This window comes from Sinocyclocheilus grahami, unplaced genomic scaffold (assembly GCF_001515645.1).
Source record: "Sinocyclocheilus grahami isolate Dianchi unplaced genomic scaffold, SAMN03320097.WGS_v1.1 scaffold37.1, whole genome shotgun sequence".
Taxonomy (NCBI): domain Eukaryota; kingdom Metazoa; phylum Chordata; class Actinopteri; order Cypriniformes; family Cyprinidae; genus Sinocyclocheilus; species Sinocyclocheilus grahami.
The window spans coordinates 4,012,672-4,031,794 of NW_015505216.1; the positions used below are offsets into that span (position 1 = coordinate 4,012,672).

Sequence of the window (19,123 nt, forward strand, 5' to 3'; positions counted from 1 at the left end):
ACTCTCCTGTAAACACTGATACATGATTTGATATTCTTTAGACACTTTCAACCTTGGGATGATGCACGCTACTCCCACCTGACCATTCTGTGGATCCTTAGATGCATCTGTAAAAACTTGTACAAACTGTTCATAATTAGTTCCAATATTCTTTTGTCAATTCTGCCTCTAGTAACTCCTGTCCTTTATCTTGTCTTGTTGCCAATAAGAATAAGTCAATTTGTGGTTGTGGTAAAATCCATAAAGTTGTCGTTGGTAAAATTACTGTTGGAATAACTCTGTGCTCATTTAGTTCCATCTCCTGCACTAAATCCGCAATGATCCAACCAAAACTAACTTTACTTTTCCCATGCTCCCAACATGCTTCAAGTAGTCCTTTTACTGGGTGATTATCCTTTTGGTCTTTTAAGCTTTCCCATATGTCAATAACAGTGGTTTCCGTCTTAAGTGAACTGGCATTTCCCCCATCTCCACCTGTAACGCTGGAACTGGGGAGGAAGGATAAGCTCCACAACAAATTTTCAAAGCTTGTGATTGAATTCTTTCTAATTTTCCTAACTGTGACTTAGCTGCTGATCCATATACCATACATCCATAGTATAGTATTGCTCTAATCATTGTTGAATAAATGTTTTTTAATGCCAGTCTGTTGGCTCCCCACTCACGTCCTGAAATACACCTTATTACATTCAAAATCTTTTTACATTTTTCCTCCATCTTATTTATATGTGTATTCCATGTAACTTTTGCATCAAACCACATACATAAAAATCTTATCCCTTTAACTTGTTCTAACTCTTTATTATATAATTTCAGCTTTAAATCTATACTTCTCCTCTTATTTGTAAAGAAAATATATTTGGTTTTATCTACAGAAAATGTAAAACCCCATTTATAAGGCCATTTCTCAACATTCATTAAAGCTGATTGCATTTTATTAACAATGTACTCGACATTCCTACCTCTAAGCCACAAAACTCCGGCATCTGCAAAAAACAAAGATGTATTAATATTTCCCTCTATTATTGCAAATACATTATTAATCATAATTATAAATAACAAAGGATTTATGACACTTCCTTGTGGAGTACCATTCTCAATAATTCCCTTCCTTGAAATATAATCCCCAACCTTTACTTCCATATTTCTTTCAATTAAAAATTCTTTAATCCAGTTATATATTCTTCCACCTATTCCAATTTGATCTAATTTAATTAACAAACCCTCTTTCCATAACATATCATAAGCTTTCTCAACATCAAAGAAAACTGCTACTATTGTTTCTTTATTGATCAAAGCTTTCCTAATATCTGATTCTAAATTAATAATTGAATCCATTGTTCCTCTTCCACATCTAAAACCACTTTGATATGGAGAGAAAAAAAATATTTTTCTCCATATTATACATCAATCAGTCTCATTTTTTCCATTAATTTACATAATTGTGAAGTTAAAGCTATTGACCTGTAGTTTAGAGGATTACTTGGATCTTTACCTTGGTTTCTTTATAGGGATAATTAACTCCTCTTTCCAACCCTGGGGTAAAACCCCTTCCTCCCATACCCTGTTATAAAATTCCTGAATTATTCTCAATGATTCATCACTTAACTTTTTTAACATAACATAACATAGCTAATTCCGTCTTGTCCAGGAGTTGAAGCCTTAGTGTTTTTTAATGCTCGCTTTAGTTCTGGAAATGAGAACGGAACATCTAATGGGCTATTTGTAGTTCTCTCCTAATTCCACTCATCTTTTTAATCATACTCCACACTTCCTCAACTGGAGTACTTTTCCCAATTTCTTCACAAAATAGTCTCCAATACTCTTTCTTCACTTCCCTTATTATTTTCCTAGTTTCTGCCTGAGTTTTCTTGTATATTATCATGTTTGGCAGTTGTGAGTTCTCTTCAGCATTTTGAATGCCTTCCTTTTCCTTCTAACTGCTATTGTACACTTCTCATTCCACCATAGAACTAATTTTCCCACTCTCTTTCCTGTACTTTTTGGAAAGAATTCACTTGCACCATTATGAATTGCTATGAACTACTTATAGGAAAATGATCAATCCCAATTGTAAAATTCTTTAAAACCTCCCAATTTATAATTCCACCCAACGTATTTGAAACAATTGTTAGGTCTATTGCTGATTCCCTACCTATATTTACATTTGACATCTAAACGAGTGTAACTTCCAACATTTATGCAAACCAAGTTTTTCTTTTCTATCACCTCTTCAATGATTAGACCATTTGTTTCTGTTGATAATCCACCCCATAAAGTATTATGGGCATTAATATCACCGCACCATATGACTCTTTCTCCACTTAATCATTTTATTTCTTCCATACTGTTCTGTGTCAGTCTTTTACATGGATTATAAAAGTTAATTACCGGTATGACAAAATTCTTCATTCCAAACCATACTTCTACAACTACATACTCGATAGTTACCCCTTTCTCCAAAACTCTACAAGGCATTCTTTCTTTTATAAACGTGACACACACCTTGTTTTAGATTTACACATTGACGCAGTATGCCCATACCTCTAGCAATTGTAACACCTCAACGGAGGAGCTATACACTCCCTAACCGGGTAGCTGACAAAACCCATCTTAATCCGATCTGACAATTATTTTCCTTCAAACTATCCACTCTCCTCCCTTCTCTATTCATCTGCAAACAGACTGCATCAATGACCTTTCCTCCATCTAGATTATTTTTTAATTCCTCCATACTAACGCCTACTGGAAATCCATTTATCACACCATACACCCATGACTTCTGTCCAACAATCTTAAAGCTCATCACCGTCTGCTTTCCCACTGTTTTTAGTTGTATAGCTTTGTTTTTCTGCTCTTCATTCACTTTTTGAGCAATTTTGCCGGGCATCTTTTTTGGAGCAATGTTGCTTGGGCACTTTGTCATTGAGGATGGGTAACAGATTTCAATCTGGATACTTTAGATTGGTCGTGGGCCTTGTGTCTCACCTGGTTACCCGTTGAGGGCAACATTGCCCGAAGTTGCTTGGCAGCATTGCTCAAAAAGTTGCCCTGTGTATCATCAGCCTTAGAGTCTCTGATCCATTCCCAATTCGATTTCCTCGAGATCTATTCTTCGTATTTTTTGGATTGTTTGAATTATGAACATGATCCCCACCGCCTCTCTCGCCACCATAAACCTTCCTGTTTTCATCCAATCAAAACTTGAAAACAAACTAGTTCAAATGTCAAAACTTAAAACATGCCACTCCCATACCTAAAATACATATTTTACCGTGTTCATTGAACACATTTTACAACGTACAACGAACAATTTTACAAAGTCTGTTTTCATACATGAAACATTAATATTAACAGCTGGTAAATAAAATTCTTTGGTGGGGTGGTAATCTTTTATTTCTTAACTAGGCCTACATGAAAATAACTATTTATAACTATTTATATTTTTAACTATTTACAGTTTTAAGATCTTTTTCTGATGCCACTCTGCTCCTTGATCTTTGTCATATATTTCTGTACACAGTCTCCTTGTCAGTCATATGAATTGTATAGAGTTAAATATTTTAATAGAAGCAAGTTTGAGATCTCCCTATTTTGCTGTAAAACCAGGGACTTGGCAACCCTGTGTATGTTTCCGATGTGAATGAATCGTTGTTGAACCGGATCTTCTGAATGAGCGTGCTAGCTTAAGCAATTCACACAACTGATCTGAATTATTCACAAACAGCGATATTTGCCTCACGTGGCTTTTATTAGAACGACCAATGGATAAAATGACAACGTAAATTATGGGCTGAGGTAAAAGAATAATTAAAACGATTCTTTGAAACGACTGTTCGATTGAATCGATTCGTAGAAATGATTCAGAATCGAAATCCAACCGCTGTTATGCATCATAGGAACGTTTGTTGTAGATCATGTGTTGGCCTTATGTCAATTATCTACAGTATGTCAACAACGGGTTAACATATTATAACTGGCATTTCACACTAAATTTAAGTACTATATTAAAATATATGTATAGGAATTAAATATTAAAGAATTGGTTTCACATCGGAGCAATTTCGCTGCAGCACTGTCAGTCACCAGCAGTCCATGCTGCAGAGTTCGTGCTGCTTAAAACTGTAATTATCAAAACATTCACTTCTATAAATACACGAATGACAATATCTAATACTTTCTGAAGAGTTACATTTATAAAAGTAGCGGTTTGGCATAATATGTGAATGACAGCTTAATCTGCAATAGTGTTTAATAAGTTTGATAGAAGTGCCTGCTAGCTTAGCCTACTACTACTGACTAGCCAGAGAGCAGATGGTCTGTGCAATATGACTGACATGCTTTATTATTTCACACTGCTGTAATGTTCACAGGCTTCACATAAGCAATATATCACACTTGAGGGAAAATGGGGATTCTGGAGAAGATAGCAGAGATAGAGAGAGAAATCTCTCGAACGCAGAAGAATAAAGGTAAGATTCTTAAGGGCCCTTTTTGTTACTTTCTATCGGTTTACTCCTAAGCAATGAAATCCTGAGTACTTCCAAACTTGTTTTGCAGCAACTGAGTACCATCTGGGTTTACTGAAAGCCAAGCTAGCCAAGTACAGAGCCCAGCTCCTGGAGCCCTCAAAGTCAGCTGGAGCCAAAGGTGAAGGATTTGATGTAATGAAATCTGGTGATGCTAGAGTGGCTCTGATTGGATTCCCCTCAGTTGGCAAGGTAAAAATTACAACATCTGCGCAACATGCTCTTATCTAAAGTCTAAAGTCTAATCTAATAAAACTATCCAAATAGTTGAAATATACAACTGAATTCACACAAGAACTGTCTTTCATTTATTTTGGGCCTGTCAATGTACTGAACAACATTGGAAAAGAATTGTCACATTTTTATTTATTTATTTAGTCATTTATTAGACGCTTTTATCCAAAGCGACTCACAAATGAGGACAGCAGCAGCAATCAATTGTAGTATTAAAACAGATCCAAAACTAAAAGCGGAAACTTTATAAATACTACTTATACACATTTTAAAAATAAAGAGATTAAATAAAAATGACAAATGCATACAACAACATTTCTAAACTTAACATTTAAATGAAAAACAAAAGATAAAGCTAAAAACAATTCAAAATATTAAAGAACAAAAGGTATAAGAGAATAATAATGATTCTAACATAACACTAAGCCAAACACCAAAAAAACAACTACATATGTGTATGTACACTGCATGGCAGAGTTCCAAGACGAAAACCGCTGCTGAGCAAAAAGAACATAAAGGCTCGTCTCAGTTTTGCCAGAAAACATCTTGATGATCCCCAAGACTTTTGGGAAAATACTCTGTGGACTGACGAGACAAAAGTTGAACTTTTTGGAAGGTGTGTGTCCCATTACGTCTGGTGTAAAAGTAACACTGCATTTCAGAAAAAGAACATCATACCAACAGTAAGATATGGTAGTGGTAGTGTGATGGTCTGGGGCTGTTTTGCTGCTTCAGGACCTGGAAGACTTGCTGTGATAAATGGAACCATGAATTCTACTGTTTATCAAAAAATCCTGAAGGAGAATGTCCGGCCATCTGTCCGTGACCTCAGGCTGAAGCGAACTTGGGTTCTGCAGCAGGACAATGATCCAAAACACACCAGCAATTCCACCTCTGAATGGCTGAAGAAAAACACATGCTCTAATTTATGGTGTTTTTGTAGTCTACATTTCTCAGTTTAATGACATCAACAGAAAGTGAAGCAGCTTCATATGAATTCACCACCTTGACCTGCATTCCTGGTGTCATTCAGGTATTATTTATTCCAAAATATATATTTTTTCTCTCTGTTTTTGGGTACATCTTATTTCTGCTTATGTTATTTATGTTGTTATTATATTAACCAACATGATATTGGTTTCATTTTTAAAACTTCAATTCTAGTATAAAGGTGCCAACATACAGCTGCTGGATTTGCCTGGGATCATTGAGGGGGCTGCACAAGGTCCGTTCATTTGTGTTTTGAAGAGTAATGTACATTTGCATGTGTATTTTGGCATATGAAATGTGTCCTTTTTCTGTGTGTTTGTTTTAAAGGTAAGGGCAGAGGTCGACAGGTCATTGCTGTGGCCAGAACTGCAGATGTGGTCATCATGATGTTGGATGCGACTAAAGGAGATGTTCAGAGGTGATTGGAGCAGTGGAGAATGTTGGCACTGTTTGCACTATTGCTCTGTTTGTTTGACGATGGTTGTTTTGTGTTTTTAGGGAACTTCTCGAAAAAGAACTAGAATCTGTTGGCATCAGACTCAACTGCCCCAAACCAAATATCTATTTTAAGGTCAGTGTTTCAGTTTTTTTTTATGTCATAGTTTGTCTATTGACTAAAATGTCTTTTAAGCTTATATTTTAAGTGTCGTTCATTAATTTGAGTCCATTTTACTCTCTTCAAAATAAATTTTTTGTCAACAAAAATAACCGTTTTGGTTGAAGATAATATGCAAATGACAAAAAAACATTTTGTAGCAGATTTTTTTAAGATTACGTTTTTTTTTTTTGTTAAAAGAAATGTTTTCCTTACTTGTGAAATATCTGTTTTTCAGCCTAAAAAAGGTGGTGGCCTATCGTACAATTCAATGGTTCCCCTCACACAGTGCTCTGAGAAGCTTGTTCAGCTCATTCTCCATGAATACAGTATCCTTTAGCATTGTTTATTCACGGTTTCTCTTTTCTCTTTTTGCCCAGCTGTCTTTCAGCAGTTTGAGCCGGTTATATTCTCCTATCTTTCTGACATAGTTAAACAGCTACGTCCTGCAAACTGCCCTCTTGACAGTATTACTGCACGCTTAGTTACTGCACGCTTAGTTAAAGATGTCTTTGACACTGTTGGGCCAAGCATTGTATCTTTGGTTAATACATCTCTCAGCTTAGGGTGTGTACCAGCTGTTTTTAAACATGCCATTGTGCAACCGCTTCTAAAAAAGAATAACTTGGATCCTTCAATTTTGTCTAATTTTAGACCTATATCTCAACTCCACTTTTTATCGAAAGTTTAGGAGAGAGTTGTTTTTAATCAACTTCAATCATTTCTAGATAAATTTAGTATTTATGAAAAATTTCAGTCTGGTTTTAAGCCGTCACAGTACAGAAACTGCTCTTTTACGAGTTTCTAATGATCTTCTTTTAACTTTGGACTCTGGTAACTCTGCTGTTTTAGTCCTTTTGGATTTGACTGTGGCCTTTGATACGGTCAACCACTCAATTCTTTTATCTAGGCTTGAACAGTGTGTCGGCATTAAGGGCATAGCCCTTAAATGGTTTCAGTCGTATTTGACAGACAGAAGTTTTTCTGTTCACCTTGGCGAATTTTCTTCATCTGCTGCCCCTCTTTTTTGTGGCGTCCCCCAAGGGTCAATATTGGGCCATATGTTGTTTTCTTTGTATATGCTGCCCTTGGGGTATATTTTTAGAAAGCACAATATCTCCTTCCACTGTTATGCGGATGATGTAGAAGTCAAATTTATTTGCCTGTCAAAACAAATGACAAAGCTTAATTTCTGTCATTACTTAATTGCCTGAGAGATTTAAAAATATGGCTGGATCAGAACTTTCTTTGTCTTAATGAAAATAAGACTGAGATTGATGTGTTTGGTCGTCCTGGGGATTTAAGTGCTTGTAGATGCACTTGGTAATTTAGGTTTGTATGTTCGTCCATTTACTAAGAATCTCTGTGATTTTTGACAGTGCATTAAATTTGAAAAACAGATTAGTTCTGTTGTAAAAGCCAGTTTCTTTCAACTGAGACTATTGGCTAAAGTCAAGCCCTACCTGCCACGTAAGGAGTTTGAAAGTGTAATTCATGCTTTTATAACATCTAGACTAGACTACTGTAACTCTTTATATGTTGGTTTGGATCAGTCATCTCTTCAATGCTTACTGTTAGTCCAAAATGCAGCAGCTCGGCTTCTAACTGGAACTAAAAAGTATGAGCACATTACCCCTGTCTTAGCTTCACTACACTGGCTTCCTGTCCGCATCAGGATTGATTTCAAGATTTTATTGTTTGTTTTTAAGATTTTAAATGGATTGGTGCCTGCTTATTTATCAGAGCTTTTACATGTCCACACTCTTGTTAAAGCGCTGAGGTCGTCCAATCAGGTGCTCCTCGATGTTCCGAAAGCCAGGTTAAAAATAAAGGTGACCAAGCTTTTTAAGTGGTGGCACCTAATTTGTGGAATAGTTTACCTGTACACATAAGAACTGCTCAGACTGTTGGAATTTTTAAGTCATTACTTAAGACACGCCTGTATTCCATGGCTTTTATTTCGAGCTGAGACATTGTGATGTTTTTACAGTATTTGTCTTGTTTGTGTGTGTGTTTTTCCGAACATTAAGCACTTTGGTCAACCATGGTTGTTTTTAAATGTGTTATATAAATAAAATTGAACTGAACTGAATGGTTTCATTTTCTCTAATAATGAGCAACACGTCAACCTTAACATGACTGCAGAAATCTTCAACGCTGAGGTTTTGTTCAGAGAGGACAGTACTCCTGACGAATTTATTGATGTCATTGTGGGCAACAGAGTGTACATGCCTTGCTTATATGTGAGTATATATTTCAATTCAAGCATCAGCCTGATGCAAAGCTTCTCAGTTGTAATTATGTCAGCAAATTTAAAATGATATAATGAATCTCTGTCTTATTACAGGTGTACAACAAAGTGGATCAGATTTCTATAGAGGAAGTGGATCGTCTTGCTCATAGACCTAACAGTGTAGTGATCAGCTGCGGCATGAAGCTGAATCTAGATTATCTGCTTGAGCAGTTATGGGAAGACCTGGCTCTGATCTGCATATACACCAAGAAAAGAGGAGGTAAGCTTTTTATTTGGTCCTCAATTTATAGTAATTTAAGGTGCTTTCATCCTAAAATGGTGGTTCTCAACCCTTTTGCCCTCCTGTTGTCCAACACAATATAGGTTAATGTATTTTTACGAGAATTCTGCTCTATGACAAAGCTGCTTGTTTTGTATCAATACATTCGATTAATTAATTACTTGTTTTTTAAAAAGCATTTTAATTTAGATTAGAGTATTTTAATTTGTTAATTATTTATTAGAGCTTTTAGTTATAAACCATGTCTGTTTGGCGTCAAACAGATCTTAGTTCATTTTAGTTTTCATCCTCTTGAAAAGTGGTCTGGCGTAAGGTTCACATTTGAATCCATTTTAAATTTAAATCATAATTTAATTTGTGGAATTTCCTTTCAGAGATTGCCTTAAAAACTGGAAAAATAAATAAATAATAATAAAAAACTGCATATGTTTGAATTGTTGTAATTATTGTTTTTATTTATTCCTTTTTTAATTTTTTTTATTTTTATTGATGTTAAGAACGCCCAGATTTCGGTGACCCTATAATCATGAGACGAGGAGCATCAGTTGAACATGTGGTATGTCTCTGTTTTGTTGTCCTGTGATACCTGCAACTTTGTTTATGTGTACTTTGTATATGTATTATGCAGTGGTCAGCCTGTGGTAAAACATGCTCTGGATATATATATATATATATATATATATATATATATATATATATATATATATATTCATTTTAGAAAACTATATACACAGTAAATGCTGAAGTGTTGTCTAAAAATATATGTATACCTGAACATGTGTATTTCTATTTTATGTGCTATCTAACTAAATCATATATATTTTTAGCGTATCAATCAGATTCATGATTGTGCTTCTTATTTCTTCCAGTGTCACAGAATCCACAGGACATTAGCTAGCCAGTTCAAGTACGCACTTGTCTGGGTAAGATCCTTCTTCACCTGAAGTGAAATATACTCTTGCTTTTGTTCCATGCTTTTGAGTTCTACTGTTGTCTTTTTGGATCACAGGGAACAAGCACAAAGTACAGTCCTCAGAGAGTAGGACTGACACACATCATGGAACATGAGGATGTCATTCAGATTGTGAAGAAATAAAATCCAGTCTTCAGATCCACCACAGTATCAACAGAACATTTGATACATGCATAACCGAACATTTTTTGTTGACAGCTGCATTGTTTCATGGAGCTTCACGGAATAACCTGTGATCAAAAGTGATTATTTTCTTTATGAAAATCATCTACCTGGCAAAATTCATTCTAATAAATAATACTCCGATTAATACTATTTTTGTCATTTGTAAGTTCAGATGAAGCATAACTAGATAGTTTAAGATGCATAAGAAACAGTGAATGTATAGAAAATGATAAAGAAGTAATGACCATCATAAAGATGTCACAAAACTTAACATTTTTGTTTATTTTAAAATTAGGACTATTTCCCATTTTTATCTAAACAATTTAGGATTAAAAAAAAAACCTTTTTAAAATGCCAAATTGTATATGACATATATGGTTATTTATTATGTATATATTTATGACTAATATCAATGATAAATTAATAAATAGGGCCTAACAGTAATTATAATATAGTAATTTATCTGTCTAATCATGTCTAAAAATATAATAATTATGTCTACCAAGCTCTGATAATAATATGATATTAACAGACTATCCAAATTTCAATAAAACAATAGGCCTATACCTTTAGATGCACGGATGTGTCTGTCACATAGGTAGATGGGGATCAGCTGAGAGTCAGCTGATGCGAGCTTGCCAGAACTAACGCTACGCTAGATTATTTCCTATTTTGGTTTATGTATATGTTATTTTTTTTTTTTTTTTAAGTTTAACAGTTTTTTTCCCCGAGGAATTGCTAGATCCCAGGGTTTCCTGTCATAGCTATGCAAAGATTTGATTTAAAAAACAGTATCATAGCTATTAAACTATATCTTATGATTTTAAATCTGTATTTAACCTAAAAAAGTTGTGGTCCGATTAAAGTCCGATTTTGTTGTGGCTGTGCTTTACAATTAAATTATTATAATCTTAATTCAAGTGAAGAAGGTTCCTGAAAGTCTGACAGTAATCAGTGTTGAGTACTACTGCAAGGTTAACCCTGCCTGCTTTAAATGTTTCAAAATGATTAACAGTTGAAAAGATTAGAAAAGTAGAAAAGTAATCAAATGTAATCAGTTACATTACTTTAATAAAATCATTGAAATAGTTACACTACTTATTGCATTTTAATTAGGGTAACTTGTAATCTGTAACCTATTACATTTCCAAAGTAACCTTCCCAACACTGCACATTGTGAGATGTAGCTTTTATTTAGCATTTTGTAACTTTTATTAAGCAAGTGTATTTTACTACTAGTAATAAACTGCACGACCTCTCTTTAAGTTCTTGGTCACAGCAACGAAGAATGAAAGAAACAGAAAATTGTGGTATTTATATATTGGAAGTATATATATGCCTTTATGTAGGGAGTAACAGCAGTAGACTGTTTTGTGAGTTTCTTGTGTGGTCTTTCGAACAGCATTATGTTCTGATTAATATTTGATCATATCTGTAAACGTACATTGTATTATATTGTCCTCACAGTTGCTTAATTGTGAAGTGGAAAGCATGGTGCAAGAGATTATGTGAGCTGATGCCATGAATTTCTCATATGACATTCATTTCTTGTCTTCTCTAAAGAGCTTTTGCTGCCCCCTGCCGATTTACCAGTACAATGTCAGGGAAAATGTACAAAATATAGTGGTACAACAGCTTGTCAGTGGGGAAGCAACACTCATTCAGAGATACACCTGCTGTACCTTTAGTGCACCTTAACGGTTCACCCCAAAATGCAAAATTGCTCAAAATGTACTCACTTCCAGACCATCCAAGATGTAGATGAGTTTGTTTCTTTCTCAGAACAGATTTGGAGAAATTTAGCATTGCATCACTTGCTCACCAAGGGATCCTCTGCAGTGAATGGGTGCCGTCAGAATGAGAGTCCAAGCAGCTGATAAAAACATCACAATAATCCACAAATAATTCACATGACTCCAGTCCATCAATTAATGTTCTGTGAAATCTGTGTTTGTAAGAAACCCGGTTAAAAAAAAAACAGCATATGCTGGTTAGGTATGTTTTGAAGCATGGCAGCTGGTTTAAGCTAGTTTAAGCTGGTCTTTAGTTGTCATGAGCTAGTTTAAGCTGGTCCTGGACCAGCTCATAACCAGCTTATAACCAGTTTAGGACCAACAAAGGACCAGCTTAAACCAGCTCAAACCAGCTGCCATGATTCAAAGCATTGACATTTTTTTCAACAGAGACATCTATCATTAAAGTGTTTTAACTTTAAACTGACACTTCTGGCCAAAAGAGTCCATAATCCATAATAATGCTTTCTCCAGTGAAAATGTATGTCTACTGTTGTGCTCTCACGTCAAAATCCACTGATATAATTGCTTATAACTGTTTCACTTGATCTGTGCATATTTCTCTCCTGATTCAGACAATACTTTTTTAAAGGGTTAGTTCACCCAAAAATGAAAATTAGCCCATAAATTACTCACCCTCAAGTCATCCTAGGTGTACATGACTTTCTTCTTTCAGACGAATCCAGGTGGAGTTATATTAAAAATAGTCTTTGATCTTTCAAGCTGTTTAATGGCACTCAGTGGGTGTTGCAGTGCATCAGTCCAAAAGAAGTTAAATAAAAAGCGCCCATCCATAAAAAAAGTGACTCACACGGCTCCGGGGGAACAAAGGCCTTCTGTAGCGAATTGATGCGTTTTTGTAAGAATAATATCCATATTCAAAACGTAATAATCACTTTAATTTAGCTTGCACCAACAGTTGTACACGGAAGCAGCTCCGGGAGAATGACGTATGAGGTCAGTGCTGCGCATGAGTCTCGTGAAAACCAACGTTTGTTAACAGGATCAAAGGAAGCAAAGTTTCCTTACTTTAGCAAAGGAAAACCAGTCTCCTCTTGGCTTATATCAAAATCCTCCGACCTTCTTCTTTACAAATCCTCGTTTTGTACTTCTAATTAGTGACCGTTGTTTTGCTTTGATCTCTCCGCTGCGCTTCCGTGTGTGTCACTTCTGAGCGGCGCATGCGCAAAGCTGACCTCATACGTCATTCCCCCGGAACTGCTTCCGTGTACAACAGTGAGCGCAAGCTAGATTAAATTGAAAAACGCATCAATTCGCTACAGGAGGCCTTTGTTCACTCCCCGGAGCCGTGTGAGACTTTTTTTTATTTTTATGGATGGGCGCTTTTTATTTAACTTCTTTGGGACTGAAGCAACACCCGCTGAGTGCCATGAAACAGCTTGAACGATCAAAAGACTATTTTTAATATAACTCAGGATTCGTCTGAAAGAAGTAAGTCATATACACAGGATGACTTGAGGGTAAGTAATTTATGGGCTAATTTTCATTTTTGGGTGAACTAACCCTTTAATGGAGAAAGCAATATTATGCATGGAGAACTCATATTTACAACCAAGCAAAGACATAATAACATAATATAAAAACATGAAGCTTTTCATTTCACAAGACATTATCTGATGGACTGGAGTCATGTGAATTACTTGTGGATTATTGTGATGTTTTTATCAGCTGTTTGGACTCTCATTCTGACGGCACCCATTCACTGCAGAGGATCCATTGGTGAGCAAGTGATATAATGCTAAATTTCTCCAAATCTGTTCTGATGAAGAAACAAACTCATTTACAGCCTGTGAAGTTGCCGTTTTTGCATATTTTCTTTCTCTGACATTATACTGGTACTATGTTGTGAGCTGATGCCATGAATTTCTCATATGACATTCATTTCTTGTCTTCTCTAAAGAGCTTTTGCTGCCCCCTGCCGATTTACCAGTACAATGTCAGGGAAAATGTACAAAATATAGTGGTACAACAGCTTGTCAGTGGGGAAGCAACACTCATTCAGAGATACACCTGCTGTACCTTTAGTGCACCTTAACGGTTCACCCCAAAATGCAAAATTGCTCAAAATGTACTCACTTCCAGACCATCCAAGATGTAGATGAGTTTGTTTCTTTCTCAGAACAGATTTGGAGAAATTTAGCATTGCATCACTTGCTCACCAAGGGATCCTCTGCAGTGAATGGGTGCCGTCAGAATGAGAGTCCAAGCAGCTGATAAAAACATCACAATAATCCACAAATAATTCACATGACTCCAGTCCATCAATTAATGTTCTGTGAAATCTGTGTTTGTAAGAAACCCGGTTAAAAAAAAAACAGCATATGCTGGTTAGGTATGTTTTGAAGCATGGCAGCTGGTTTAAGCTAGTTTAAGCTGGTCTTTAGTTGTCATGAGCTAGTTTAAGCTGGTCCTGGACCAGCTCATAACCAGCTTATAACCAGTTTAGGACCAACAAAGGACCAGCTTAAACCAGCTCAAACCAGCTGCCATGATTCAAAGCATTGACATTTTTTTCAACAGAGACATCTATCATTAAAGTGTTTTAACTTTAAACTGACACTTCTGGCCAAAAGAGTCCATAATCCATAATAATGCTTTCTCCAGTGAAAATGTATGTCTACTGTTGTGCTCTCACGTCAAAATCCACTGATATAATTGCTTATAACTGTTTCACTTGATCTGTGCATATTTCTCTCCTGATTCAGACAATACTTTTTTAAAGGGTTAGTTCACCCAAAAATGAAAATTAGCCCATAAATTACTCACCCTCAAGTCATCCTAGGTGTACATGACTTTCTTCTTTCAGACGAATCCAGGTGGAGTTATATTAAAAATAGTCTTTGATCTTTCAAGCTGTTTAATGGCACTCAGTGGGTGTTGCAGTGCATCAGTCCAAAAGAAGTTAAATAAAAAGCGCCCATCCATAAAAAAAGTGACTCACACGGCTCCGGGGGAACAAAGGCCTTCTGTAGCGAATTGATGCGTTTTTGTAAGAATAATATCCATATTCAAAACGTAATAATCACTTTAATTTAGCTTGCACCAACAGTTGTACACGGAAGCAGCTCCGGGAGAATGACGTATGAGGTCAGTGCTGCGCATGAGTCTCGTGAAAACCAACGTTTGTTAACAGGATCAAAGGAAGCAAAGTTTCCTTACTTTAGCAAAGGAAAACAAGACTCCTCTTGGCTTATATCAAAATCCTCCGACCTTCTTCTTTACAAATCCTCGTTTTGTACTTCTAATTAGTGACCGTTGTTTTGCTTTGATCTCTCCGCTGCGCTTCCGTGTGTGTCACTTCTGAGCGGCGCATGCGCAAAGCTGACCTCATACGTCATTCCCCCGGAACTGCTTCCGTGTACAACAGTGAGCGCAAGCTAGATTAAATTGAAAAACGCATCAATTCGCTACAGGAGGCCTTTGTTCACTCCCCGGAGCCGTGTGAGACTTTTTTTTATTTTTATGGATGGGCGCTTTTTATTTAACTTCTTTGGGACTGAAGCAACACCCGCTGAGTGCCATGAAACAGCTTGAACGATCAAAAGACTATTTTTAATATAACTCAGGATTCGTCTGAAAGAAGTAAGTCATATACACAGGATGACTTGAGGGTAAGTAATTTATGGGCTAATTTTCATTTTTGGGTGAACTAACCCTTTAATGGAGAAAGCAATATTATGCATGGAGAACTCATATTTACAACCAAGCAAAGACATAATAACATAATATAAAAACATGAAGCTTTTCATTTCACAAGACATTATCTGATGGACTGGAGTCATGTGAATTACTTGTGGATTATTGTGATGTTTTTATCAGCTGTTTGGACTCTCATTCTGACGGCACCCATTCACTGCAGAGGATCCATTGGTGAGCAAGTGATATAATGCTAAATTTCTCCAAATCTGTTCTGATGAAGAAACAAACTCATTTACAGCCTGTGAAGTTGCCGTTTTTGCATATTTTCTTTCTCTGACATTATACTGGTACTATGTTGAACAATTATTGGCAGAGAAGGAGCTTTAATAAATTAGTTTTTGTAGATGGACACTTGGTCGCTGCCTATGATGATGCATTTTCATCTTTGAAACTTGGAGGCAAGAACATCTCTGCTGCCACTAGCCTATTAGCCATTAGCTTGTAATAGGAGTGAGGTGGTTTGTTTACATACAGAGCCAGACCTTTGGTTTCTAGAATAATAGAAATTCTATACCTGCCAGCTTCTTAGATGTATATAATGATGCTTTTATGTCATATAATGCATATTGTCCAAATCAGGAAACACACAAGTCAGATTACCATTGCTTTTGTTCCACCACAGCACTTTGAGAAGATGGCTGTTTGTATGCAGGCAGTTTTTACATCTGAAAGAGGGCAATTAGGGAGAAGAACCACATAATAGATCAGCCCTTATATGAACATACAATGAGCTAGTCAAGCATAGTTAAATGCAGCACACTGAGAATGGATCTTATATGTCAGAACATTATATTACGATGGACAACTTTGAGCACCTCTTTTGGAAAAGGGTTCGGATGTAATCATTTTTGAAAGCAATTTTTAAGGTAAGTGTTAAAGCTGTTGGCATGATCATGACAATAATTTTACGACTTGTTATGCTTTTATGATGTATGTTTCTTGTAAAATTTACTCGACTAAAATATTAAAAACATTCATAAAATAAGTAAATGGAGTTGATTAATTTGATGGTATTATATAAATATCACAAGATTATATTGAAATTAAGTAGGCCTACTTTTTATTTAAAGCCTTTATATTTTTATATATACTTATATATTCCTTTCATTATTTATTTTAATATATGGCCATTTAACAATATATCTTGGACATTTGACCACCATTCTTTAGACCCCAGATGCCCCTTTTAGGATTTCCCTTCATTATTTATTGATTAATGGCTTGCATTGCCAAGCAGGAGGAGGTTCATTATGCTAATCTAACACTTTGTTTGCTTGTGCATGACAAAACTGCACTTGTGTGGTGTAGCTTATTGTATTAATTTAGATAAATCACTGACACAATAACGAGACAGTTTAACAAGCCATGGTTTATTGTTGTTGCTTTTACTATTACAGTGTAAGAAAAGAAAAATGTATTTTCTTCATGACGCTGGAGTCACTTACACAAGACAAACAAGAATTAATTGAACATTAATATGAACAGCAATTTGTGGTTTGTGAATTGTACAGTAGATAATGGCATATTTTAGAGGCTGTTGTTGCAGTCATTTGACATTTCATGTGGAAAAGATTATGTTTGGCATTTATTTGTTTGGTGTGAGACAATGCATAGATTTAGTCACTTAGATGACTTGCTTCTAACCATTTATAACACCACTGAAATTTAATCTAGTCCTCCCCTGAGCCTCTTGATTGTAACCTTACCCAGCACTTGGCCTAGGCTTGGATTTAAACAGGTTCATTTAGGGTTTGTGGTATGCATTACGTCTCGTCAGGGAGACTAAGCTATGCGTCTTCACCAATATATATATTTTTTGCTTACCTTTATATTTACCCTTATATATATATATTTATATATTTAGTTCCTAATGAAAGTAATGCTGTATATATCCTATTGAAAATAATCTGACTTTAGGTTTGCTATTTAATATTGTAATGAAACAAAACAAACCAACTTGTTATATTGATTCTTTATTTTGCATTTTATTAATTACATTGATAGTCATAACTGTTGTGCATTGGAAATGGATTGGGCAAGCAGCTCATAACCTCTTCTTGGACTTGATTCAATGCATAACCGCTAAATAACTGATGCACTGTAAGAGGAAAATTACTCAACTTAAATTGCACTGATAACCATCTCTTCTAGCAAGGAAAATGACAACCAAATTAAATCATGAAAAAATATGTTTAGCGCAAATATCACCTACATGTAATATCACATACATATGCAATAATTGCATGGGATAGTGAATATATGAAGTTAACAATGAATAGGGTCACTATATATTTAGAACTTTTCCGATTAATATTTCATTATTTCTTAGTGAACTGAATACAGTCCAGCCATTAAGAATTAATCCCTACCAGTGTCATGAACTCTGGAATATTAAGTGGCCAACAGAGAAATAATCACGCAGCTTAGTATGTAAATTTGTGTTTCTAGTCCATGACAAAAACTGAATTTTCTAAGAGCGGACATATTAAGGTACATATGTATCAGACAGTTGATAGCATCATAATAATGTATGTTGATCCTCGTTTGAATTTTCTCCTGCTCATAAAATATATATTTAGAAGTGCTAATTACTCTCCAAAGTCATCCTGCCAATAAAGTGTGACATTAAAAAACATATATCATGTCTGTTTAGATATATATACTTTGTATAATATACTTTTGCTTGATTTTATTTGGTCTAAACAATAAAAAAAAAATTCTGTTAGATGGTTCATAATTTGGCTTTAAATCAAAATATCATTCTGCAAGTCACTTCTCAATCAAACAACAGAAAATAAAACTTGTCTGGCACAACAATATAAAATGACAAGCTTTTTATTTGTTTGGTACTCTAATAATATTAAACATTTAACCCACCTCAGATGTGATGGAGGAGACATTCTTCTTCGGTCAGTATCATTACCACACTTAGGTTCTATTTGGAAATGTCCTCAGACACATTTAGTAACAGCTCAACGTGCATTATTTATATAGGAATGAACCAAACAGATAATGTTACCCTAAGTCCGTGTAGTTGATACATTTAAGGTGCCCTTCGCAACTATCACAGGGAGCCCTCACATACTTTCAGACACATGCATCTGGAGCTCTTGAAGGACACTACCTGCAAAACTCAAGAGGACAAAAGGTGTAACTGGAGTACTTCTCCCAAGGCATGAAAAAGCTTATAGCACATGACAAAAGGGATGCTGACATTCATGGATGCCTGTTTCGTCTGTGGGAAATCTCTTGCCAAAATTAGCACTACAGCCAAGGACACAACTCTGTTGGACATTTCTGAAATGTGAGGAATTCACCTGTAAGGTAGAGTCCTGAACAAAAGAGCTATCAGCATTTTGGCTTTTGTGTTAAGTGGAAATGCTTTTTCTTATACTCAAAAGACAAAATTAGACATATAATTAATAACTTTTTTTGTGATGTAAGTGATCTACTTGCACTTTATGCTCACTTACGCTATGCTGAAGCTGTATTACACATGGAACATTTGTATAACAGTTTGAGTTTTCTGTCATTGACCACCCATTTTTGGCACAGTGACATATATTGCATGATTTTTGGAGAAGGATAAA

The 19,123-nt window shown here is 35.5% G+C and overlaps 1 protein-coding gene across 1 annotated transcript; it reads left to right on the forward strand.

Annotated features, from left to right (window-relative positions):
* The first annotated feature begins 4,029 nt into the window (after window positions 1–4,029).
* On the forward strand, window positions 4,030–10,179 carry LOC107581792 (developmentally-regulated GTP-binding protein 2-like). Its single transcript, XM_016267441.1, has 13 exons — window positions 4,030–4,124; window positions 4,374–4,472; window positions 4,561–4,721; window positions 5,707–5,796; window positions 5,928–5,988; window positions 6,081–6,171; window positions 6,252–6,324; window positions 6,587–6,677; window positions 8,494–8,591; window positions 8,696–8,861; window positions 9,380–9,438; window positions 9,752–9,805; window positions 9,892–10,179. Exons 2-13 carry the CDS (start codon window positions 4,409–4,411, stop codon window positions 9,976–9,978), a joined length of 1,095 nt encoding a protein of 364 aa, XP_016122927.1. The 5' UTR covers window positions 4,030–4,124; window positions 4,374–4,408; the 3' UTR covers window positions 9,979–10,179.
* The last annotated feature ends 8,944 nt before the right edge of the window (window positions 10,180–19,123 follow it).

Coding starts and splice junctions, on each gene's coding strand:
- LOC107581792 (XM_016267441.1), top strand. CDS start 4,409: ATGGGGATTCTGGAGAAGATAGCAGAGATAGAGAGAGAAATCTCTCGA. Junction 5,797..5,927: donor GCATTCCTGGTGTCATTCAG/GTATTATTTATT, acceptor CTTCAATTCTAG/TATAAAGGTGCCAACATACA. Junction 9,806..9,891: donor TCAAGTACGCACTTGTCTGG/GTAAGATCCTTC, acceptor TTTGGATCACAG/GGAACAAGCACAAAGTACAG.